Raw genomic sequence first — 26,288 nt, 5'->3', positions numbered from 1 at the left:
TCCACTCATGTTTGATAACACTGGTCTACAATTTTTTAGAAATGGTTTGCTTCAGGCATTAAATGTGCTAAATGTTATGTATTTTAATAAGATTAATTGGAAAATAAATGACAAAAGTGCTGGTTTGCTGATGTTTTCAAGGTATATGATTAAGTGTTATCACACATATATATTGGTTTATGTACATTTATATAATAGTTTTATAAATCTTCCACTAAATAGAACCTGTAAAGTGAATGTATTCTAATGTGCAGACAGTGTTTTGAAGTAGATCTTGTAGCTCTGAGACAAATATTCCTTTTGAGTCAAACCCATTCTCTCCTTAATTCTTGAATTTCACATTTTGACCCAAGGCTGTATCTTGGAAAGTTCAGCCAACCAGCATTTTTGACTTGATTTTTCTTTATCAGTGACTCTCATGTGGTAAAATTTCATTACTTTTATTCTGGAAGCATTTTCCTTGTAGACCAGTGTAATGTAACTAACCTTGTTTGTTAGATTCCAAACAGATTTTTAGTTTAGTTATTGACAACACAAGCCGAACATAAAACAGAGGTGATGAATGGTTTTACTGTGGCTGTTTTCAGTCTAAAAACAGAGCTAAGCTAACAGAGCTAAGCTAACACAGCTATAATGTAAACTATCAGCTGATGTAGCACGTGAAGATTAGATTTGAACACCTGCCAAAATAAGTGTCAATTAATTTCAGTTTGAAGAAGAAAACTTGATGATACCATAATAAAACAAGTTTTATACAGTTGTATTCAGTGTCTGATACAGTCTGTGGATACATCGCATTAATTCATTAGTGGTTCTGGTTCTAAGTGTGTTGTGGTACCAGACTGCCCCCTACAGGTGAGAGTTTAGAATATCAACACTACATTCGACCCTTTTAACATGTTGATTTATCTTAGGTATCTCATTATCTCCGTGCCTGTTATTAGTTTTGTAAAAAAAAAAAAAAAAGAAGGATCGACATGTTGAGGATAAAGCAGGTTCAGAAAATGAATGAATGAATGTTGAAGCACTGGTTTTACTTTCAAAGCCCCCTTTTTAAAACTAGTAAAAGAATATTTCTTTTTATTGAAAACTGCAGCTCTCTTTCCTCTCTTTATCAGTTTTCACAGCCCTTCTCCCTGTGCACTGTATTTATTATAATACAGGTTCACCACATTGAAGAACAGCAGCAGCTGCAGTAATAAATGACAGAAATTCACTGAATGAAATGCTTTTCCATTTACACCCCATCGGAGTTTTCTCAAGAACTGAGGGTGGAATGAAATCTAATAGAGGTGGCTACCTCCTAATGTCCTTTGCAGGAAAAAAAATTTGATTTTATGTCACTAATATTCTGGTTTTCTGGCACATGTGATCATAAAAAAAACTACACTAGAGCAACAGTTTACTAGTATAATCAGGCATCGTATTAACACCAATATAACAGTTTCAACAGTCATCATTCGCAAAGAAATCGGTGTAGGCCACATATGATCATGGAGGAAAAGTGATTGTTAAGTACCAAGTATCAATTATTTATTTTAATGATGATGTCTGTTAGGCTTGTTTTAGTGCGATGCTAAACTGTCCACTTTAATGTTAGTTCATTTATTTCTGATCAAATCAATGACAACATGCTTGAATGTTATGTTTTTGTTTGTTTTGTGTGATATTAGTTGACGTATAAACCAAATAGTCATGTTTCATTATTATTTCATTTCATGTTGTTGTGTGGATCCAAGGAAAAATACTTGTTAATGCGATAGTAAGCAATGGGGATCGTACATAAATAACTATGTAAACAAATAAAATAACATGATGTAAAAATGTATAAATGTAAAATGAAATATAATAAAATAAATTTAAAACAAGATAAAGTGCAGTAAAATAAAATTAAATAAGGTAAAGTAAAATGACAATGAATTAAAATAAAGTAAAGTAAGATAAAATAAAGGTAAAGTACAATGAAATATAGTAAAATAAAGTAAGTTAAAACTAAATAAAACTAAACTAAACAAAGTCAAATAAAATCAATTAAAATGAAAGTAAAGTAAAATAAAATGAAATGAAATATAGTAAAATAAAATAAGTCAAAACAAAATAAAGTACAGAAAAATAAAAAATAAAAAATAAAATAGGGTAAAGTAAAATGACAGTAAATTAAAATAAAGTTAAGTAATATAAAGTCAATTAAAGTAAAGTAAAATAAAAACAAAGGTAAGGTAAAATGAAATATAGTGAAATAAAGTATGTTAAAACTAAATAAAACAAAATTAAACAAAGTAAAATAAAATAAATTAAAATGAAAGTAAAGTAAAATAAAATAAAATAAAAAAAAATAGGGCAAAGTAAAATGACAGTAAATTAAAATAGAGTTAAGTAATATAAAGTCAGTTAAAGTAAAGTAAAATAAAATAAAATAAAGGTAAAGCACAATGAAATATAGTAAAGTAAGTTAAAACTAAATAAAACAAAATTAAACAAAGTAAAACAAATTAAAATGAAAGTAAAGTAAAATAAAATAAAATGAAATGAAATCTAGTAAACTAAAGTAAGTCAAAACAAAATAAAGTACAGTAAAATAAAATAAAAAAAATAGGGTAAAGTAAAATGACAGTAAATTGAAATAAAGTTAAGTAATGTAAAGTCAATTAAAGTAAAATAAAAAATAAAGGTACACTAAAGTATAGTAAAATAAAGTAAGTTAAAACAAAACAAAAAATAAAATGAAAAAATAAAATAAAATAACCCAGTGGAGTCTCTATATAAAATGGCTCTAAATAGTGATAAGTTGGATCCATAAATACTTTGCTGAATCAGTCTGTTCTAATAAAGGGGCGGGGTCTTCACAGTGTAAGTAGGCGTGTCTCTGGACTCACCTGGCCGTTCACACAGGCTGCCGTTCACCGGGTTAATGCAGGTCTGGGCTTTGAGGCCGCTGGACGCCGGTTCTGCCAGGTATCCACAGAAGCCGGCGTCGCTGGGTTCTCCGGGCAGCCACTGGAGGGTGGTGTTGGTGAACGGAGACATGTCCTCCCAGCACCAGTACGACACGTTGATCTTCCTCAGCCCCACCCACGGCGTCACCATGGCCTTATACTGCAAACACACACACAGTCAAACATGTCACACAACACTCATCTCACACGTTTACTCTGCAAAGCATGACAACACAGCTGCAGTTATGACGTTATTAGACATTTTTTACACATTTAAGTCATTGAATCCTGTGCAATCATTTCCGATAATGTACAATAACCCTGTATAGTGTGTTTCATGCAAAATCTTCTGCTCTTGTAATATCAATGAAATATTTATTCAAAATGTATTCAATCATAAATACGCTATTTTTATAAAGTTTTCAAAAAATATACTGTACATACTGTTAATTTTGTTATTTGTGTGTCGATCTTTATTCTACTTTAGTTCTATTTTTTTACTTTACTTTCTATAATTTTATATTTGCTCTATTTTTAAGTATTGTTTTTTTATTCGTATTGTTGCACTGATGGGAGTAGCACTCCGAACTTCATTGCACAAACCTTGACAATAAAGGCTATCCTGATTCTGATTCTGAAATCCATTCCATCTTTGCTTTAAAAGGTTCAAACTTCACTTCCCCACTGAAGACATTTGCGAAATTCGATGGACATTAACCCTTTCATGCACGAATTATGAGAACCTAAATCAAATTTTTTTTCCTGAGTGTTTTGATTCCTCTTTTGGCATGAAAAAAACAATGTGATAGAAAATTTTCTTCTGAAAAATAAATAAATAAATAAAATAGAAATAATTTTTTAAAAAATTAAAAATACATTAAAAAAAAAAAAGTAATAATGACCAAAAAATTCTTATGAACCTATTTTTCATGAAGTTGCAAAAATATCCACTCAGCTGGACACACGTTTAATTTTTGACGCACAGAAACATGTATTTACTGATAAATTGTGTGAAAACTGTGGGGAGGGCTTCTGTTTCTGGGGGTTTATGCTCAGGAGAGATCTACATAATGTTACCAATTCATGTCAGAAAAGATATGTAGTGTCTTAAAACTTTCATAAAGATATGTGTAAAAAACAAAAAACAAAAACAACAACAACGAAAAGAACAACAAAATCCATGAATATATAAGAGAACAGCTGCAGAATAGCTGTCCACTGTAGTGACCACTATGCATGAAAGGGTTAAACAACATATTCTGGCAGCAATCTTTTTGTTTAAAACCAAAACTCAGTCTTGGCAACAGGGAGCAAACAAAAGATTATTTATTATTTTTATTTATTTATTTATTTTTTTAACTAATACTGACTTAAATTGGTCATAATTATCAAAAACAACACAGCTCGTTTTTCTTCTGAGATCTAATGGTAACAGACTCCAATGATGAGATTTTTTTTATACTATAACAGCAAGTAAAATCACACTTAATTATGTATTTTTTTTCTTATGCTTCAGACAAGACGTTAAAAATGTTAGTAATCAAAAGTAGACTTTATACAAGTAAGATCAAACTAAACAGCAACTGACCCTAACCCTTACACCTACTCATGGTTGTTTAGGAAATTGTCCTGTATTTACCTGTATTTATACTTAAGTCCTCAGAAAGTCTTGTTTTTAGCTTTTTGGATGCCTTCCTAATTTTTTGCACACATTTACAATAATTAAAATGGTCTAAAATTATGCTAAACTATGTATTTTTTATAAAGGATGGAAATCCAACTTGAGGAAAACCCGAGAACTCCACTTATTCTTAAAGCTGCAAGAAAATGGAAAAAGCTAGTGATCAAAAATGGACTTAAAATTGAAATATTAAGATCAAACTGAACAGCATCCAACCCTAAACCTTGCATTTGCTCAGGGGTGTTTAAGAAATTATCATGAATTATTCTTCAAATCCCCAGCAAGTGTTTTTTTTGTTTGTTTGTTTTTAGCTTTTTGGATACTTTAGGCGTTTCCTCCTGATGTTTTACCCATATACACTATAGTGCCAAAAGTATTGGCTCACCCATCCAAATAATCAGAATCAGGTGTTCCAGTCACTTCCATGGCCACAGGTGTATAAAATCCAGCACCTAGGCATGCAGACTGCTTTTACAAACATTTGTGACAGAATGGGTCACTCTCAGGAGCTCAGTGAATTCCACCGTGGAACTGTGATAGGATGCCACCTGTGCAACAAATCCAGTGGTGAAATTTCCTGGCTCCTAAATATTCCACAGTCAACTGTCAGCTGTATTATAAGAAAGTGGAAGTGTTTGGGAACGACAGCAACTCAGCCACGGAGTGGTAGGCCACGTAAACTGACGGAGCGGGGTCAGCGGATGCTGAGGCGCATAGTGCGAAGAGGTCGCCAACTTTCTGCAGAGTCAATTGCTACAGACCTCCAAACTTCATGTGGCCTTCAGATTAGCTCCAGAACAGAGTGCAGAGAACTTCATGGAATGGGTTTCCATTAGAGGTAAGATCGGGCCTAAAAAATCCAGCCCGACCCGACCCAGGCCCGCGGGTATTAAAGCCCGACCCAGCCCGAGCCCGACCAATTAACTTGATTTGGAGGCCCGAGCCCGAAGCAAACCCGAAATTTCATATTTTATTTGTGAGGACTCGGGAGGAGGAGGGGTGATTTATGATAACAAATTAAAGCCTGTCTTTTGTAACGAAATCTAAGTTAAACAAGACTGTATAAACAATTACATCTTTTATATTTCTGTGTCTGCAGAGGTTACATTAACCGACAATTTTCCATCATTGACGGATTTTTTTAAGAGTTGACGGGAAAAATTTAAGGCCGTCCGTCATTTTGACGGGTTGAAAATTGGGCCATAAACCACAGCAGCAGTACGTCCTTAAGAATCTAGCGCGGCACTTTAAGAGAGAGAGAGAGGCAGAGAGACAAAAAAGTCAGCGAGAGAGAAGCCCGGCCCGACCCGACCCGAACGTAATGATTGACATTTTAGGCCCGACCCGGCCCGAAATTCGGGTCGGGTCGGGCTCGGACTCGGGCTTGGGCTTAAGATCTTACCTCTAGTTTCCATGGCTGAGCAGCTGCATCCAAGCCGTACATCACCAAGTGCAATGCAAAGCGCCGGATGCAGTGGTGTAAAGCACGCCGCCACTGGACTCTAGAGCAGTGGAGGCGTGTTCTCTGGAGTGACCAATCGCGCTTCTCCATCTGGCAATCTGATGGACGGGTCTGGGTTTGGCGGTCACCAGAAGAACGATACTTGTCGGACCGCATTGTGCCAAGTGTAAAGTTTGGTGGAGGGGGGATTATGGTGTGGGGTTGTTTTTCAGGAGCTGGGCTTGGCCCCTTAGTTCCAGTGAAAGGAACTGGGAATGCTTCAGCAGACCAAGACATTTTGGACAATTCCATGCTCCCAACTTTGTGGGAACAGTTTGGAGCTGGCCCCTTCCTCTTCCAACATGACTGTGCACCAGTGCACAAAGCAGGTCCATAAAGACATGGATGACAGAGTCTGGTGTGGATGAACTGGACTGGCCTGCACACAGTCCTGACCTCAACCCCATAGAACACCTTTGGGATGAATTAGAGCGGAGACTGAGAGCCAGGCCTTCTGTCCAACATCAGTGTGTGACCTCACAAATGCGTTTCTGGAAGAATGGTCCAAAATTCCCATGAACACACTCCTAAACCTTGTGGACAGCCTTCCCAGAAGAGTTGAAGCTGTTAGAGCTGCAAAGGGTGGACCCACGTCATATTGAACCCCATAGACTAGGAATGGGATGGCACTGAAATTCATATGTGAGTCAAGGCAGGTGAGCAAATACTTTTGGCAATACAGTGTATATATGATAATTAAAATGATGCTAAATCATGTGTTTTTCTTATGCTTGGTCATTCAAATATAAGGAAAATACTAGAACTCAAATACCTTAATTTTAAAGCAACAGGAAAAAGTATAAAACATAAAATGATACTATTGAGCTCATCATCTAACCCTAAACCTTTGCATTTATCCATGGCTGTCTGAGAAAACTCCTGCATTTATCTTTAAGCACAAACATTCCCGATAACTACCACTTGAACAGCCACTGATGGGTCAAATCTGCATTAATTCCCTCGTGTGGATGGAAACCTGCTTCAGTGATTTGCCGTCGTACACTTTTGTGCTCAGACTTTCACCATTACTAATACAATTTGGTGGCTGGAGGGTACTCGGCGTTATCATAAGTGCTTCATATTTTGGCGTGAGTGCCTCAGATGAGTTGTGAAGAAGCGGTTGAAGCCCAAGCGTCGCTGCAGCTGGAGACGACACGGCGTTTCATTAAGCGCACAGGCTTTTGACACATTTGGGGATTATGTAACACTCTTCACAGAACCCAGCGTAGGCACCTAATACAATATTTAGACAGATTTAGCTGTGATTAGACCGATACTTTTCCATTTTCCCTTTGCCGTTTCAACATTCCGGACTGTTCTGAGTAGCTTATTAATTCGGGATAAGTGACAGCGCCAACCCGAAGTTAGCTGATATTCGCCAACTTTCCCGTCTTTGATTTATCCCCCTCCCCCCTCAGACGCCAAAAATATACAGCTCTAGGTTTTTTACCCAGTTCAAAGTACGGCTCTAATTGACTGAAAGGTGAGTTTTAATTCAGTGAAGCTGAGAGGATTTCATTTATTTTTAACTTTTAAACAACACTCCCAGCTCTTCGCAAGTAGCGGCTGCAGGCCAGACAGCTGAACTCTCGCTGCGGTCCCGCTGGCTACTTCATTATATTAATTTTTGATTCATATAAAGTAGATTTAACAAGCTGTGACTCACTAATCCCGGTGCATTCTCCTGCCGCCGGCCTGCGCTTCAAAACAATAGGAGAATGACGACGAACGGTGCATGAATATAAGAGGTGGTGCAGACGAGGAGAGGAAGAAAGTTGTCTCAAGTGTTTGACCAACATCATTGGTTTAATCCAAATTAAAGGGGTCATATTTTGCTAAACCCACTTTTATGAATTAGTCTTTGGTTCATTTATTTGTGTATTTGGACCCTAATAGTTCCTAAAGTTTGAATTTGAACCCTCCAGGTGCTGCAAAACTATCTTTATATCAACTAAAATGTGCTTAGAGGTCTTATTCATGTCTTTGTGCGTAAGAAATCAATATAAGTGAATCCCCAAAGAAACTTTGTGTTGGTAAATGCAAGTTCTGCAAATTGACAGGATTTCAGTTCTGTTGCAACATGTTGATGGTCATATGAACTATGTTTTCAGCTCAAAAATGTCCAATTTCATCACAATTAATGCTATATTTTCATGTCACAAATGGCCAAGTTATATTTGAACTGAATTTACCTGAAAAACAAATATTCTATTCTTTTAGATTTCCCAATTTTTCTTAGAAGATTCTATCCTACATATCACGTTTTATTTTTACAGGTTGCAATATGGAGTATGGTGCTGATCCATCCTGCTTATGTTATGCCAATACATACATTAAGAATGTCACACGTCACTTTTTAAATCAACAGTTTTCTAATAATAAGCATTTTTATAAAGAAATAACAATTCTGTATTGTGTGTGTATTAATTTCCTATTCCCATCTGCATTTTATGTTAGAAGTGTTATTAATTGTAAAATTTGAAAGTGCTTGGTAAAACCTGCTAATTGCTTTTGGAAGTCTGTTCCCTTGTTGGATTTTTACCAATAGTTCTTCAACTGATGATGGATTCAGGACTTTCTTCCACTCTTTATGTTTTATCAAAAAGCTCCTCAGCTGAAGATACCTGAAAAAAATCTGTATTGGGAAGCTGAAATTGATCCCTTAACTGCTCAAAGGACATAATAAGCATTTTTTTATATAAAGAAATAATAATTCTATATTGTTATTTCCTCTTTAGTATGATGATAAACTATACAATAAATAATTCTGATCCTAGTTTTTGCACAGGGATCATTTGTGGAAACGGTGACATGGCTGCCGAGCATCAGTATGATGGGATCTGTAACAACCATGTCACATCCGTCCACTGCCACATTTTGTGTTTTTGTGTCAGCTGTTATTGTTTTAGAGCCACAATAATAACATTTATGAATAAGAGGAGAATTAGCAAAAGTAAGTACACTCAAGGAAAAAAGAAACGCACCATTTTCATTTTCTCATTTTTTTTTTTTTCAGAATAATGACAGTTATTGAAAAATTGCAAACTACAATAAATTCAGTACTATTCTGAGTCAAAATGAAATGACTGTTTTCCTGGTTCCAGTTGATTGATTTTGATTAGCAATAAGAACTGTATTTGTGTATTCCTCACCCATGTCTGCTCATGAGTCAGACTCAGATGAATTGGACCTCTCCTCAATTGTGCACAACCATTCCCTGTAAAAAGACACCAAAATGGAACAAAAACACATTTGTCCACAATGCCACCACTACTGCAACCGGAGGGAGATCGGGCCACATCGGGCCGAAACCTGTCACGGAGATGTGACAGCCGATTGGGATGGTCCTGTGCAGCGGTTGTAAGGTTGTAACAGGCGGTCGACCAGATCTGGGACGGTCGTTGGAGGAGCCGGTGGTGGTGTGGTAACGCGCAGCAAGGCGTCCAACGGTAGAGTGGTGGACTCCAAACACCCTGGCTACGGCCCGTCTGCTGCGTCCAGCTTGAAGCATACCAAAAGCCCGATCTCTCTCCGGTTGCAGTAGTGGTGGCATTGTGGACAAATGTGTTTTTGCTCCATTTTGGTGTCTTTTTATAGGGAATGGTTGTGCACAATTGAGGAGAGGTCCAATTCATCTGAGTTTGACTCATGAGCAGACATGGGTGAGGAATACACAAATACAGTTCTTATTGCTAATCAAAATCAATCAACCGGAACCAGGAAAACAGTCATTTCATTTTGACTCAGAATAGTACTGAACTCATTGTAGTTTGCAATTTTTCTATAACTGTCATATTTCTGAAAAAATGGAGAAAATGAAAATGGTGCCTTTCTTTTTTCCTTAAGTGTATATAAGTTTATTCCTAATAAAGTACTGCTACTGACCAGAGCATCATGGGTAATGTCACGTCCGTCCACCAGCAAAAGTTTTCACATATACGTGCTACTCAAAATCTAATATTTCTGAAAATAGAGCTTCCACTGCCAAATAATATCAGTAGTCTGTGCACAAATGTATTAGCATTATTTCAACACAGTTCTATGCATTTATTACAACTTTTTTTTTTGACAAAAATGGCCACTCATTTGACCCCCTAAGTAAATTTTAGCCGATATATATTATTTTTATTTATTTATTATTTTTTCTCTCCCTTTCTTCTTATGGCTGTTACTATTATTATTTGTACAGTTAATGGTGGTTTTGATTATAGTAATAATAATGTTCACAATAGCGTGCACATTTGATTAAGTATGAATGTGTGTGTATGGGGGGTGTATGTGTTTTGTTTTGTTTTTCACCGGACTTGTTTAACACATTTTAAATTGCAATTAAAAGAAAAACGGAAAAAAAATAAATAAACACCTGAATTCAATGTGTCCCAGTACTTTCGTCCATATGGTTTATAACTTAGGCAGTTATGCTATGAGGCTAACGTTATGAAATAATGCTATTCAAAATCCAATATTTCTGAAAATAGAGCTTCCACTGTCAAATAATATCAGTAGTCTGTGCACAAATGGATTAGCATTATTTCAACACAGTTCTATGCATTTCTTACAACTTTTTTTTTTTTTTTTTGACAAAAACGGCCACTCATTTGACCCCCTAAGTAAATTTTAACCGATCATTTTGGCAAAAATCGAGTGGATTTCTGAAACCTGTTTTAATTCCTGCTTAATTTGTTATGTCTATAACTAGTTACATCACAACATTTGCACATATAAGGTCAAAACTTTTCTCCGAGTAAGACATAATTGTTTATCAACAGCAGCGGTTGTAGTAAAAAATGAAAATATGTCCAAACTTTGAGCCGATTACCTAAAATGTTCAGTTGAGACCACATGGCTTTTATAATAGAGATAACCGATAAATCATGTCAAGTCCGAACTTTTGTCTATATTTTAGAGTGAAAAAAAGTCAAAATACATCATGAAAATGCCAACATTTACAAAACTGTCCTTTAAAAAAAAGCTATATAACATGGATCTGAAATTTCATTTTTAAGAAAGTGCAATTTTAACAATATTACGCCTCAGTTTATTGTTTATACCAGGGCTGTCAAACTCATTTTGGTTCAGGGGCCATATTTAGCCCAATTTGATCTCAAGTGGGACAGACCAGTAAAATAATGACTTAATAACCCTATAAATAATGACAAATCCAAGTTTTTCTTTTTGTTTTACTACAAAAAAGCCCCAATTAAATTATGAAAATATTTAAATTTTACAAAAAAGATGTGAATAACCTGAAAAAACAGAAATTTCATTTGAAAAATCAGTGCAATTTTAAGAATATTATGCCTCGACTTATTATTTATACATGTACATTACACACAATGTTCCATAAACATTTGGTAACAGGCAGAATATTGTTAAAATTTTGGAGTTTGGAACTAAAATTTGAACAACTTCTACAATATTCCATCTGTTATTATTAAGACAACTACAGATCACAGTGGATCCATAAATGCTCTAAACATTTAGTAACAGGCAGAATATTGTTCAAATTGCACATTTCAGGTTGTTCATCTTTGTTTTTATTTATGTATTCATTTGCATTTTATTGTGAAAGAATAGTTTTGTAAATGTAAATATTTTCACAGTGTAATCTTCAATCTTCACTTCAATTTTTTCCACATAATTTTTCACAAAGAAAATTTGCCCTTGTCATTATTTATTATTTATGGGTTAATGTGTTGTTATTTTTACTGTAGATCACATTGGTCTGTATGTGGAACTTGAACCAAAATGATTTTGACAACCTTGACTGTTGAGGTTAATTTTTTTACTTTCATTCTGCAGGGCCGGAATAGAACTTTTAATGGGCCAGATTTGGCCCCCGGGCCGCATGTTTGACACCTGTGGTTTATACATATACAGATCATAGTGGATCAACAAATACACAAAACATTTAGTAACAGGCAGAATATTGGTAGAACTGCACGTTTCTTCAGACATTTCAGATTATTCACATTTGTGTAAACAGTTTCAAGTATTCTGACTTTTTTTTACATTAAAAAAGAAAAATTTGGAGTTTTCATTAATTATACGTTATTATGTTAGAATTTTACTGGTCTTATCCACCTCAGATCATACTGGTCTGTATGTGGAACCTGAACTACAATAATTTGACACCATTTATTGTTAATACAGGGTGACACAAAAAAACGGGAACTTTTTAACAATCCAATAAAACCAAGAGTGATGGAAGAAAAATATTTTATTCATAGTAATTGAAACCTTAAAACATGCCATTTAAGAAACAATGATGGAATTTTCATGTTTTAAAAATTACTTCCTGTAGATGGCGTCCTCCTGTACGAATGCATTCTTGAAATCTGCTGTTGAGATTCCTCATTGACCGCTGCAACATCTCAGCTGGGATACTGTGAATTTCATCCCGAATTCTCTGTTTTAACTCATCCACAGTTCTTGGTCCAGTCGTGTACACTTTACTCTTGAGATAGCCCCACAAGAAAAAAATCACAAACGGACAAATCTGACGATCTAGGGGGCCAGGGAATGTTACCGAATCTTGAGATCACACGGTTACCGAACAATTCTCGCACAGTAAAAAAACGGGAATTTTTGAAGTGCGTATTGGCAGACATGAGCAAGTGGCAGCACTGCGAGACAGTGACCTCGAGCAAGTAAACACACCCCCATTTTAGTAACCATCGGCGGCTGTGCGAGAATTGTTCTGTAACCGTGTGATCTCAAGATTCGGTAACATTCCCTGGGCCCCTAGATCGTCAGATTTGTCCGTTTGTGATTTTTTTCTTGTGGGGCTATCTCAAGAGTAAAGTGTACACGACTGGACCAAGAACTGTGGATGAGTTAAAACAGAGAATTCAGGATGAAATTCACAGTATCCCAGCTGAGATGTTGCAGCGGTCAATGAGGAATCTCAACAGCAGATTTCAAGAATGCATTCGTACAGGAGGACGCCATCCACAGGAAGTAATTTTAAAAAAAATGAAAATTCCATCATTGTTTCTTAAATGGCATGTTTTAAGGTTTCAGTTACTATGAATAAAATATTTTTCTTCCATCACTCTTGGTTTTATTGGATTGTTAAAAAGTTCCCGTTTATTTGTGTCACCCTGTATCTTCAGTGTATCTTCAGTGTATTTCATGGGCTAGATCGGACCCTTTGGTGGGCCCGTTTTGGCCCACAGACCGTATGTTTGACACCCTTAATCTATCTGGTTTCCTTCTTACCACCACACTCATAATCTGCAGCTCCTTCAGGACAAAGTCGACTTTCTTCTGCGTGGTCAGCGAGGCCAGGACGGCGTTGTGGCTCCTGCAGACCAGTTTGGCGTTGTCGTACGAGTCCTTGGCTGTGATGAATTTCAGGCAGGAATTCCCCACCAGATGCCAGCTTTCACCGCAAACATTCTCTGCAAAACGAGACACAGGAGACGGGAGGTTTTTACCGCACAGATGCTGACGACGGCAACTTTAAAGGGTCGCTGTTGACGCTAATGACGGTGTGATGTTGTAAGAAGATGTTGAAGTTGATCGATCAATTTCCCCTTTTACATATATGGACAAAAGTATTGGGACACAGAATTCAGCTGTTTCTTTTCTAACAGGGGTCTGGGATACAAAACAATAATGACAAATGTTATAATATAGTTTTTTATTGGGATAAATATCATTACATTGGTTAGTTTGGTTTAAATTATTATCTTTGTTTCCAAAATGCCTCAGAGATGGTTTTGACTTAATTTCTCTCAATATTGATTTTGGCTTTTTTTTTTAAATTCATGACCATGATTTTAAATGTTCTACCTTTAAATTTCTAAAACATTTTTCGTGCTCTGACTGTAAATACTCATTTTCTACCACAACTAACCATCTACTTTCTTCACATGTCACTTAAGAAGAAAATTTTTTTTATTATTTATATTTTATATTTATATGTATATAAATTCTATATATGTAAAAAATAAAAAAATAAAAACATACAAGGGAGGAAAGACAGAAATAGCTAAAACCTAAAATAGAGTTAATGAGAAATAATAAGCATTTTTCCCATTGCTGTTATTTTAAATGTTCTACCTTTAAATTTCTAAAACATTTTTCGTGCTCTGACTGTAAATAATCATTTTCTACCACAACTAACCATCTACTTTCTTCACGTCACTTAAGAAGAAAAATCTTTTTATTATTTATATTTTATATTTATATGTATATAAATTCTATATATGTAAAAAAAAAAAAAAAAAAAAAACATACAAGGGAGCCAAGACAGAAATAACAAAAAACTAAACTAGAGTTAATGAGAAATAATAAGTATTTTTCCCACTGCTATTATTTTAACTGTTCTACCTTTACATTTCTAAAATATTTTTCATGCTCTGACTGTAAATACTCATTTTCTACCACAACTAACCATCTACTTTCTTCACATGTCACTTAAGAAGAAAAACCTTTTTATTATTTATATTTTATATTTATACGTATATCAATTCTATATATGTGGGGGGAAAAAAAAAAAAACATACAAGGGAGCCAAGACAGAAATAAGAAAAACCTAAAATAGAAAATATGAGAAATAAGTATTTTTCCCATTGCTATCATTTTAAATGTTCTACCTTTACATTTGTAAAATATTTTTCATGCTCTGACTGTTAATAATAGTTTTCTACCACAACTAACCATCCACTTTCTTCACATCTCACTGAGGAAGAAAAATCTTACATTCATGTTTTATATTTCTATATTTATATGTATATAACTTCTGTATATGTTAAAAAAAATAACAAAAAAAAACATACAAGGGAGAAAAGACAGAAACAACAAAAATACACAAAAACCTAAAATGGAGTTAATGAGAACTAATAAATATTTTTCTCATTACTATGATTTTAAATGTTCTACCTTTAAATTTCTCAAATATTTTTCATGCTCTGACTGTAAATAATAATTTTCTACAACAACTAATCATCTACTTTCTTCACATCTCATTAAGGAAGAAAAATCTCCCATTAAATTTTAAGGAAATATTGATATTTATGTCTTAAATCAGCTGTAGCCATGATATGTCCCAATATTTTTGTCTATATAGTTTATAAACATAAAAAAACAAAATCAATGTCGAGTGAAATAAGTCAAAATCATCTCTGAGGCATTTTGGAAGCAAAGGTAATAATTTAAACCAAACTAACCAATACAATGTAAAGATATTTACCCCAATATAAAACTACATATCATGACATTTGTCATTATTGTTTTCATTAAAAAAAGTTTAATGGGAGATTTTTCTTCCTCAGTGAGATGTGAAGCACGTACATGGTTAATGGTGGTGCAAAATTATTATTTACAGTCAGAGCATGAAAACAGGTAGAACATCTAAAATCACAGTCATGGATTTAAAAAAAAAAAAAAATCAATATTGAGAGAAATTAAGTAAAAACCATCTCTGAGGCATTTTGGAAACAAAAACAAGAAAATCACTTGGACAGACCTCCACCAAAAGAGATCCCCCCCTTCATTTTGTTCATTATTTTCTTAATTTTTGTTCATTTTGTTTTTACGTTTTCTTCATTTTTCTTCATTTTGTTCAATATTTTCTTCATTTTTGGTCATTTTGTTTTTATATTTTCTTCATTTTTCTTCATTTTGTTCAATATTTTCTTATTTTTGGTCATTTTGTTTTTATATTTTCTTCATTTTTCTTCATTTCCTTCATTATTTTCTTAATTTTTCTTCATTGTGTTTTTATATTCATTTTTCTTCATTTTGTTCAGTATTTATATTTTCTTCATTTTTGTGCATTTTGTTCATTATTTCCTTCATTTGTTTTCATTTTATTTTTGTATTTTCTTCATTTTTGTGCATTTGTTCATTATTTCCTTCATTTGTTTTCATTTTATTTTTGTATTTTCTTCATTTTTGTGCATTTTGTTCATTATTTCCTTCATTTGTGTTCATTTTATTTTTGTATTTTCATCATTTTTGTGCATTTTGTTCATTATTTCCTTCATTTGTTTTCATTTTATTTTTGTATTTTCTTCATTTTTGTGCATTTTGTTCATTATTTCCTTCATTTGTTTTCATTTTATTTTTGTATTTTCTTCATTTTTGTGCATTTTGTTCATTATTTCCTTCATTTGTGTTCATTTTATTTTTGTATTTTCATCATTTTTGTGCATTTTGTTCATTATTTCCTTCATTTGCATTCATTTAATTTCTCTATTTTTGTCATTTTTGTGCATTTTGTTCATTTTTTCCTTCATTTGTGTTCATTCTGATGATGCAAATCCACTCCTCATTCTGATTGGACCAAACCCCCCCAATCTCCACCAAAATTTAATCATTTCTTCCTTGTGCCGGTATCAACATTTCCTGAAAATTTAATGAAAATCCATCCATAACTTTTTGAGTTATCTTCCTAACAAACAAACAAACAAACAAACAAACAAACAAACACGCATGGATGCACACAAAGCAAAGCAATCACAATACGTCCTGGTGGAGGTAATAACAATTTAAACCAAACTAACCAATGCAATGTAATGCTATTTATCACAATACAAACTATATTATAACATTTGCCGTTATTGTTTTGTATACCAGACCCCTGTTAGAAAAGAAACACCTGAATTCAACATGTCCCAATACTTTTGTCCACATAACGTACACATGCGGTTCAATATTTCAACTCAAAATACCAGCATTTATGTCTGATTAAAAAGGTCCGGAAAAATGACCCGTAAAATTGTGATCTAATCCATAAAACAATCAGAGCAGTGCGCCACTGCCTTCAGCGCTTGTTAAGTTTCATTAAGTGTTGACAGTGACCCTGAAGGGACCAGGGACAAAATCACTTAGCTCTTATATTTCCAATTAGAGGTGAATAAGGTTGTCGACTTTCATCGTTTTCAATCATCCCTCTACCATCCTGGGTCTGGTAAAGGCCCGAAACGAGTAAAAATACAAAAAGAAGCTCACATTATCGTCATTATTACACCTTCTACTCAAAGCTGAAGCCTTAAATCATCTAAGATGTGTCTTTTCCATCATGAACCAACGCAGACCAGACACACACCGTGCTCTTACTTTCACTATTAAACAGCCAGGAGGTGTATTATCGACTTCATGATTTGATTTCACCACACGTTTAAGTAAATGTCAATCATATTTATGCTTCGGGCAGGTTTTAACCCAATTTTCTTGGTTTTCAGCATCTCCTTTGTCGTTTTCTTTGCTTGATGCAGACCAATAATTACATCGTTCTCAAGCAGAGTTACATCTTTTCCATGACCAGAGGATATGTCATCTGACGTTATATAAGAAATGAAAAGATACTGAAGAATGTGTGCATGTGTGTGGTTGTGTGGGGATGTGCGCACGTGCCAGTTTAAGTGTGTACCAGTGGCGATTTCTCATAGACTGCAAGGGAAGCCCGGCTTCCCCTAAAATTACGAAAATTAAATGGTTAAGTATGTTCGGTTGTGTTGACATTTTATTGACTACAAATGTGTTAGAACACGTTCATCTCACAGACGAGTTCGTTCAGAATCAGTTTTATCACAAATCAACAGACTCGATGTTGTTCACTTCTCATACATTCCCGTTGCGCTGTTTTCTCATACGATCTCTGCTCAGTGCATTTGTCCGCAGACTGCGGGCGTCTCTGGGCTTCAATGGGACTGAGTGGAACAGTTTTTTTCATTGCCTCAAAACTGGACGGTAATTGGATAAATGCCACGATCTTGTCCCACCCCCAGACGCCGGGCATCTCCGGGGGTGAATGGAGGTGTGGGCGGAGCTTGGCCGGGCTGGACGCCAGAATCCTACGTGCTGATTGGAGGATCAGTCGAAAGGCTGAATCCTGTTTGATTGACAGCTGTGTTCAGATCTGCTCCTTCACTGACACAGTTCAGTTTAATACCGTCACGCATTCTGCTGTGAAATTAAGAGAGAAACCATTATGAAATTACTCGTTCATTTTTTGCACTGTAAATAAAACACACTCATTGTACTTCCTTGTTTCAATTTAACATAATTTCAGCGTTTTCTTGTTTCAGTTCCATAATTTAATCATTTCTTGTTGAAGTTTAATATCGTTTTGTAGATAGTTAAATCAATCAAACTGTCGGATAGGTCGGAGTGAAAGGAGCATCCATAGTTTAAAAAGGCTGAAGTCTAACACCTACAACACACTGGGCCAAGGCAATCTAAGCAGCCTAGCTCTGCTGGACATTCAGAGGACACTGGTCCAGTCCCTGGAAAAGACGCCGACTTGGTACGATAAGGTCACTGAGCATTTTCTTAAAAAGGAACGGAGGGACGAATTTATGTTTAAATAACGTGACAATTTTTTTTTTGTTTTTTTTTTGTTTTGATGTAAGCAATGAGCTTCCCCTGTCTGAAAGACGAGCAGCCGCCACTGGTGTGTACGTATCCTCCTGAGACCCAGGAAAGTACAAGTTTTGGCTTTTTTACATTAAATAATTGCCTTTATTGAAAACAGTGCGACACAACAGTTTCTTCAGATGCATTTTAAAAATTTATATGGAATGTCCCTTGCAGTTGATAGTGTTTTGTTTTTTTTTTCCTCCTCAATAAAGCTGTGAAATACATTGCTGGGTCTCAGGAGGTTCTGATTGTTTACTTGCACTCTCTATTTTATGAATTTTTTTTATGTTATATACCTGTTGTGAAGTACACTGAGTCTGCCTTGTGCATGAAATGTGCTTTATAAATAAAGTTGAACTGAATTAAATTAAATAATGTGTATTTTAAACATATTACTCACTTAAGTATTCATCCAAAGGAAAGATATAATAATAATAATAATAATAATAATAATAATAATAATAATAATAATAATAATAATAATAATAATAATAACGATAATGATAATAATAATAATAATAATAATAATAATAATAATAATAATAATAATAATAATACATCAGTTTTATATAGCGCTTTTCTAAGTACTCAAAGAGGCTTATTTTAATAGTAAATAGTTAGATATGAACTATTTACAGAGTTAAATCCGAACCGGGGAGGGGTTTTTTGGGACTGAGAGGTTATTCAGCTGGGGATACCATTGGAACTAAACTTGGAGAATCAGCGTTCAGTTTCTATGCTCCGTATATCTGGAACAAACTACCAGAAAATATCAGGTCTGCTGAGAGTCTGAGTTCTTTTAAGTCCAGGTTAAAGACTCACCTGTTCACTGCTGCCTTTGACTAAAAGGCTTTTGACTTTTGAAATTTTATATTCTCTTTCCAAACTCTGCACTGCAACTCTTACTTTAATATGTGTGTGTTTTTATATTTTTGCGTTTTATGTGTTGTTTTCTTACTTGCTGTTTTTAATCACCTTTTACATGTTTCTTTTATGTTTTAAATGTGTTTCTTTTTCCTTGTCGTTGTATTTCAATGTCCTGTGTGAAGCACCTTGAATTACCTTGTTGCTGAAATGTGCTATACAAATAAACTTGCCTTGGAATTTACCAAGAAAGTAAAAAAAAAAAAAAGTAAAGGAATGAGCTGGATCAGAGAATCTAGAACATGCTAGTGTATTATATTCTGTGTATACTTTGCTTTTCAAATTTTCAAAATCTAAAAAAAAAAAAAAAAAAAAACATTTTAAAATTGTTAAAAATGGGGGGGGGGAAAGGTCAAATAAAACAAATATTTAAAAAATGTAAGCATTCTTTTGTGGACTAAAATATAATACAAATTATTATTTTTAACCTGACAAAATGATAAAAGTGGCTTAAAAGGCATTCATTTATTTTTGACGCATTAATGGAAGTGTGGAGGCTCCAGACACTCTAAGGCAGAGGTGTTAAACTCATTTTAGTTCAGTTCCACATTCAGCTAAATTTGATCTGAAGTGGGCCGAACCAGTAAAATAATAACATAATAATATATAAATAATGTCAACTCCAAACTTTTCTCTGTTTTAAAGCGAAAAAAAGTAAATTTACATTATGAAAAGGTTGACATCTACAAACTATCCTTTCAAAAGATGTCAATAACATGAACAAACCGAAAAAAATAAGTGGAATTTTAACAATATTCAGCCTCAGTTTATCATTTACACGTGTGTAAATGATAAACTGAGGCTGGTGTATAGCACAAGCCATCAGTTTGGAGGAAGGTGCCTACATTATACTGTGATCGGTGCTGAATATACAGACTTTACTGAGCATAAAATGTGAATTAAATGTGCTTAATGAATCACTTTCTACAGCTAATATGTGTCCTTTGTATATCCAGTCATAAATATGTATAAAAATGTATAAATTTGTTACCTGTCTTTCCTTTCCCTACATAACCGAAATTCGTAATTCCCTACATAACAATTCCATTCTTTAACCCTTTCGTGCATGGTGGTCACTACCATGGACAGTTCTTCTCCAGCTGTTCTCTTGCGTATTCATGGGTTTCGTTGTTTTAGTTCCATATCAGCCAACACAGCGGACACGTATGCATCATCCCTAACACTGACATTCATACCATTACTGTAACTTTGCTGTTCTTGATAAACCTGATCTGCAGTAACATGTTTTAGTGTAAATCAATTGTTATTTGTTAGACAAAAAGGTTTATTTTTACATATTATCTACATGAAGTAGTCCATAACTAGCATTAGAATATGTTAAAATGTGAGAAAACATCAAATGATCAGCATTAAAATGTTTTTGTTTCATTGTTTTCATCTCACTTTCTGATATTGGGTTTTAAACAAATGTTTCTTTACTTCAAAAATTAAATGCATGGACATTATGTAACTCCATGAAAAGAAAAAAAAACAACTTGATCACATTGTTTTTTTTATGCCTAAGGAGGAATAAAAACATTAAAGAAAAAAATCTTGACTAAGGTTGTCATAATTCATGCATGAAAGGGTTAAAACTCCTGCCAAAAGTCATAGTTGCATTTAAAAAATAAAAAAATGCATCCATAGTTTATCAAAATAGACACCTTAAAGAACATCTGAGCAAATTTTCATAGTTAGGAGACGCTTGCAACTGCACTTTTAAAACGTTTCAAAAAAAAGGAAAATTTAGATGTTAATTTTTGTTCCCTACATAACCATGTAGTTTTTCAAATTTTTATGGCAAAAGATGGCACTATAGCTTTTGTTTCTTTTTATGAGCTTCAAGTACTAGTTAATAACTTTAAAATGATGTATGATTCATGTCTCTATCTTAAATACTTTTTTAATTAGAGTAGAAAATGTAGTTGGGCACTCCCGACATAACCGCGTGACTTGACCCACATGTACATTAGAACTTACAGATCACAGTGGATCTACAAACACACAAAACATTTAGTATCAGGCAGAATACTGTTAAAACTGCACTTATTTTTCTTAAGACATTTCAGGTTTTTCACATTTGTTCAGATTATTCACATTTTTTGGCGAAATTATACTTTGTTTTAGTATAAATACATGAAAATATTTACATTTACAAAGAGAAAAATGTGGAGTTTTGAGTATTTATAGATTATTATGATAGTATTTTACTGGTCTGACCCACTTGAGATTGAATTGTTCTGAATGCGGAACCTGAACTAAAATGACTGTTAATATCTCAGTGTAATTTTTACATTTCAGAAATTCATCCCAAGGGCCGGACTGGATCCTTTCACGGGCTGGATTTGGCCCCCGAGCCGCATGTTTGACATCTGTGATCTAAGGGTTAATAGTGAGTCTTAATGAAATCAATAACAAATGAGGTGTCCGAAAACTTTTGTCCACCACTGCATCTACACAATAAATGTGCCAGTGTAAAAAATGCAGTGTCAAAGTATTTTAATTCTTTCGGAGTTATTCCAACAATGGACAGAGTAAAATTTAACAAGATAACTTCCAGTGTTGGTGAAAATCATTGGAGTTAACAGAGGTTTTACACTGTCAGTGTTATATATTCAGTGTTATAGTAAATTGACTCTCTCAAAGTTAATTCAACACCAATAAGAGCAAGATAGCGTTCAGTGTTCAAAAATAAAGACTCTGAAAAGCCCCGCCCACCAACCTCCGTGCTCAAACTGAGTGAGAAGTCGGACTCTGACATCGCCATCTTCCTCGCATCGAAAAACTGCGTTTGTAAGTTTGTGTAAATAAACTCTTACTTTTGTTATTTCATCCAAGCAGAATCTGTGTGCCAGAATAAAGTGACGTCATCGTTGTCACTGTTGGGTACGTGTTTTCAAATACCGAATTTCAAATGGATAACGTGATATGGGGTCGGCGGCTTTCATCGTACATGTCATTTTATGTTTACTTTTAATTGCAATATTTTATTTTTACTTGGAATTAATTGGGTACAGAAATAATGTTATCTTTTTTTGGCCCCTGCAGACACTGGGACTATAGTACATCACATGTAACACTGGTAGGAGGCAGGTAAAAATCAACACTCTTTGGAGTCATTTATTTATCGACATGTAGTGTTAAGTAGGTTTAACACTGGAAAAGTTATTTCTTAACATTTAACTCTTCAGTGTTGAATGTGAATAACACTATGGGTGTTACTTCTCACATAGTGTAAAACTTGATTGACACTAATTAGTGTAGTGTAGTATAAAATATTAACTCTCACTCGTGTAAAGTTGACTCTGGAAATGTAACTCTATGTTCAGTGTAGATTTTACACTTTGTAGATAGGGACCATATGTTCACTGAGGTAGTGTTAAAATTAACTCTTTAAGCGTTATATAAACACTGGCGGTTTTACTGTATGGATGCAACGGGGGGTGTGTGTGAGGAAATACTCTGCTGTCTGATTTTTTAAAAAAAACAACACGATGATGAGTGGTTAAAAGTAGGTCAAAGTTCCAATTTTTTATGAATTTTTAAAAATTTTTTTTACCCCATTTACTTAAAATGGCTGAAATTTCCTATCGCTATAAAAATGTCAATTTTAACTCAATTTACTTAAAACATTGCAGAGATATAGAGATTAAAATTAACTCTTTAAGTGTTATATAAACACTGGCGGTTTTACTGTATGGATGCTACGGGGGGGGGGGGGGGGGGGGGGTTGAGGAAATACTCTGCTGTCTGATTTAAAAAAAACAACAGGATGATGAGTGGTAGGGAAGAGACGGAGGTCAAAGCATAATAAGCTGCATCCAATCGCAAAGTAAAGGGAAGAAAATGAGTCGGTTTTTGTCACGGTGATCAATTAAATAGGCAATAAAGTCAAAATCTTCCATCACTGTAAATGTAACAGAGCTAAAATGACAGTGGGTTATTAAAAACAGACAGAATAACCAAAGTTTGATGCAAATAAAAGGTAATAAAACCTGATATCAGGTCGGTGGCTTTCATCGTACATGTCATTTTGTTTACTTTTAATTGCAATATTTCATTTTTACTTGGAATTAATTGGGTACAGAAATAATGTTATCTTTTTTTGGCCCCTGCAGACACTGGGACTATAGTACATCATATGTAACACTAGTAGGAGGCAGGTAAAAATCAACACTCTTTGGAGTCATTTATTTATCGACATGTAGTGTTAAGTAGGTTTAACACTGGAAAAGTTATTTCTTAACATTTAACTCTTCAGTGTTGAATGTGAATAACACTATGGGTGTTACTTCTCACATAGTGTAAAACTTGATTGACACTAATTAGTGTAGTGTAGTTTAAAATATTAACTCTCACTCGTGTAAAGTTGACTCTGGAAATGTAACTCTATGTTCAGTGTAAATTTTACACTTTGTAGATAGAGACCATATGTTCACTGAGGTAGTGTTAAAATTAACTCTTTAAGTGTTATATAAACACTGGTGATTTTACTGTGTGTGACTCATCCTTAATGTGCTGCTTTTGTCTACATTGACACCTTCTACTATTTTATCTATTGAACTTCATACACTTTTTGCAGGTATCATACTTTAAAGCAGGGGTGTCCAAACTTTTTTTAAAGAGGGCCAGATCTGATAATGTGGACATTGCCAGGGGCCAGTGGTCCCTTCGGACATTTTTTAAACAGTAAAAATTACATATAAAAGCGCTGTTCTACAACAATTTTATTTCCATTGTCACAATATCATTTTTTAAAATAGCAATGTAACCAAATCTAAGCCACTCAGGTGTGAACAAATTAAAAAAAAAAAAAAAAAAACATTTCTGCCTTCCTTTCACATCTGGAGTCAGATAACATAGAACAAACCATGTGGAGTATCTTAAACGTCCAAGAAGTTGATACAAATCTTAACCCCACATTCATTTTAAACATGACTTATATGAGTAATCATTACTCATATATTACTCAGTAATGCAAAGTCTGTTAACATTTCAGATGAAAACATATGACTCTTACTCTTGTCTTTCACAGAATCATTCAGAAAGTAATATTTTGTGTCACATCTACAAGTACATAACACCAGCAGTTAGAGGCAACTAACCTGGCAACTTGGTAACCTGCCTTGGTGGTGAATTCATTGAACTCCCAGGTTCACATGAAGAGTCACTGTTGTGAGTTTAAAGCAGCTTGAATTTGCTTCACTTTTTCGGAACGCTCACTCACTGCTAGCTTGTCGTATGCGTTAGCATGTTTTGTCTGCTAGCATCTCTTTACATTGAATTCCTTAAACAAGGCAACAGTCACTTGACAAATTAGGCAAACACAATCGCCTCAATTTTCAGTGAAAAAAAATTGTAATTCCCATCTCTCCTGGAAGCAGCGGCCCTCACTGTCAACTTTCGTTTTTTTATTTACAGGCGCCATGATTAGAAATTAGCGAAAAGGGTTCACGGCAAAGTCACAGAGCCAGATAGAGTTAGAGTGGTGCTGACACCATGAGGTGAAAGGAGAAACTGCATTTTGAACCTTATATGATTCATGTACTCGGTTCAACAGTCCAAGCGGGCCATAAATAATACATTCTAAAACCCAAGCTGTGGGCCGTATAAAATCTGACCGCGGGCCGAGATTGGCCCCCGGGCCGGACTTTGGACATGCCTGCTTTAAAGCTAAACACCCAACCACTCCATGTGTATGTGATGCTAATTATCAGCTGACGTGTTTATTTTCCGTCCTAAACAGACGTGCAGAGTCCAAAGCGGTGCCGTCCATCTGCCAGTGGGGCGGATGTTTGGGTTTGGATTCAGGACTCGTTTTGGCGCCGTCACGCTGAGCCTCATCACGAACACAGACAGAACGGCGTCAACCACCACGGTTACCTGGCAGAGAGATGCACTCCTGGTTCCGAGGTTCCCACTGACAGTTCTGGTCCACGGCACAGCTCTTACAGCTGGTTTTCTTGTTGCACACGTAGGAGGGGTTGTCTTTTGGACAAACTTCATACTCCGCTATGAACCCCTGGGGAAGAACAACAGGTTTCAGCGTTTAGAATCGAAAATGCTGAGTTTTTACATTTCATCCTCCAAACACAGTGAATGAACTCACTCATTTAATCCAATCACATGATCCGATTTGACGACTACACGTGAATTTCAGCAGGGATTCGTTTGTGCTATTGAAGTTTTCACCTGTACAGACGTTGTAGCGAACGGTCACAGGAGTTTTTTCCTAATAATACGATCTGGATGAGGCATACGAGGGACTGTGCACTAAACTGAATCTAATTTTTTTTTTTTTTTTTTATTGAAAAAGGTGACAAAATATGTCCAATATTACCATTCATACAGACGTTATCTATTAAAGCCCTTTTCATATTTCCTATTTTATACATACAAAAGTGTTAAAAAAGAAGAAAAAAATGAACTGCGTGCTTACAGTTTCGGTATTTCTCACTTAAAAATAGTCATAATGTTGCAATACCTCTGGATTCTTTATGCAGAAAAACATAAAAACGAATCTAAATTATTATCATCATCAGTAGTAGTAGTATCATTATTACATACGGTTATGACTAGTAGTTACCACCTTATAACTTTTATGCTGTGATTATTAAAAAAAAAAAAAAAAAACAATAATAATAATAATAATAATAATAATGATAGATAGATAGATAGATAGATAGATAGATAGATAGATAGATAGATAGATAGATAGATAGATAGATAGATAGATAGATAGATAGATAGATAGATAGATAGATAGATAACGTAATTACCTATTTATTATTATTACTATTTTTTTTTTTTTTTTTAAATTGAAAAAGGTGACAAAATATCTCCAACATTACCATTCATACAGACGTTATCTATT

General features: G+C 34.6%; 1 protein-coding gene across 1 annotated transcript in view; it reads right to left on the bottom strand.

Annotated features, from left to right (window-relative positions):
• atrn (attractin) overlaps positions 1–26,288 on the bottom strand; it is a 607,345-nt gene that overhangs the window by 356,661 nt on the left and 224,396 nt on the right. Inside the window, exons 14-16 of the mRNA XM_030126085.1 lie at positions 25,298–25,436; positions 13,340–13,521; positions 2,877–3,096 (exon numbers count right to left, since the gene is read on the bottom strand). Of these exons, the coding sequence (XP_029981945.1) occupies positions 2,877–3,096; positions 13,340–13,521; positions 25,298–25,436 (541 nt within the window). The remainder of the gene's footprint in view (positions 1–2,876; positions 3,097–13,339; positions 13,522–25,297; positions 25,437–26,288) is intronic.

Source organism: Sphaeramia orbicularis, chromosome 22 (assembly GCF_902148855.1).
Source record: "Sphaeramia orbicularis chromosome 22, fSphaOr1.1, whole genome shotgun sequence".
In the NCBI taxonomy this organism is placed as follows: Eukaryota; Metazoa; Chordata; class Actinopteri; order Kurtiformes; family Apogonidae; genus Sphaeramia; species Sphaeramia orbicularis.
This window is presented reverse-complemented; position numbering and strand designations above follow the sequence as displayed.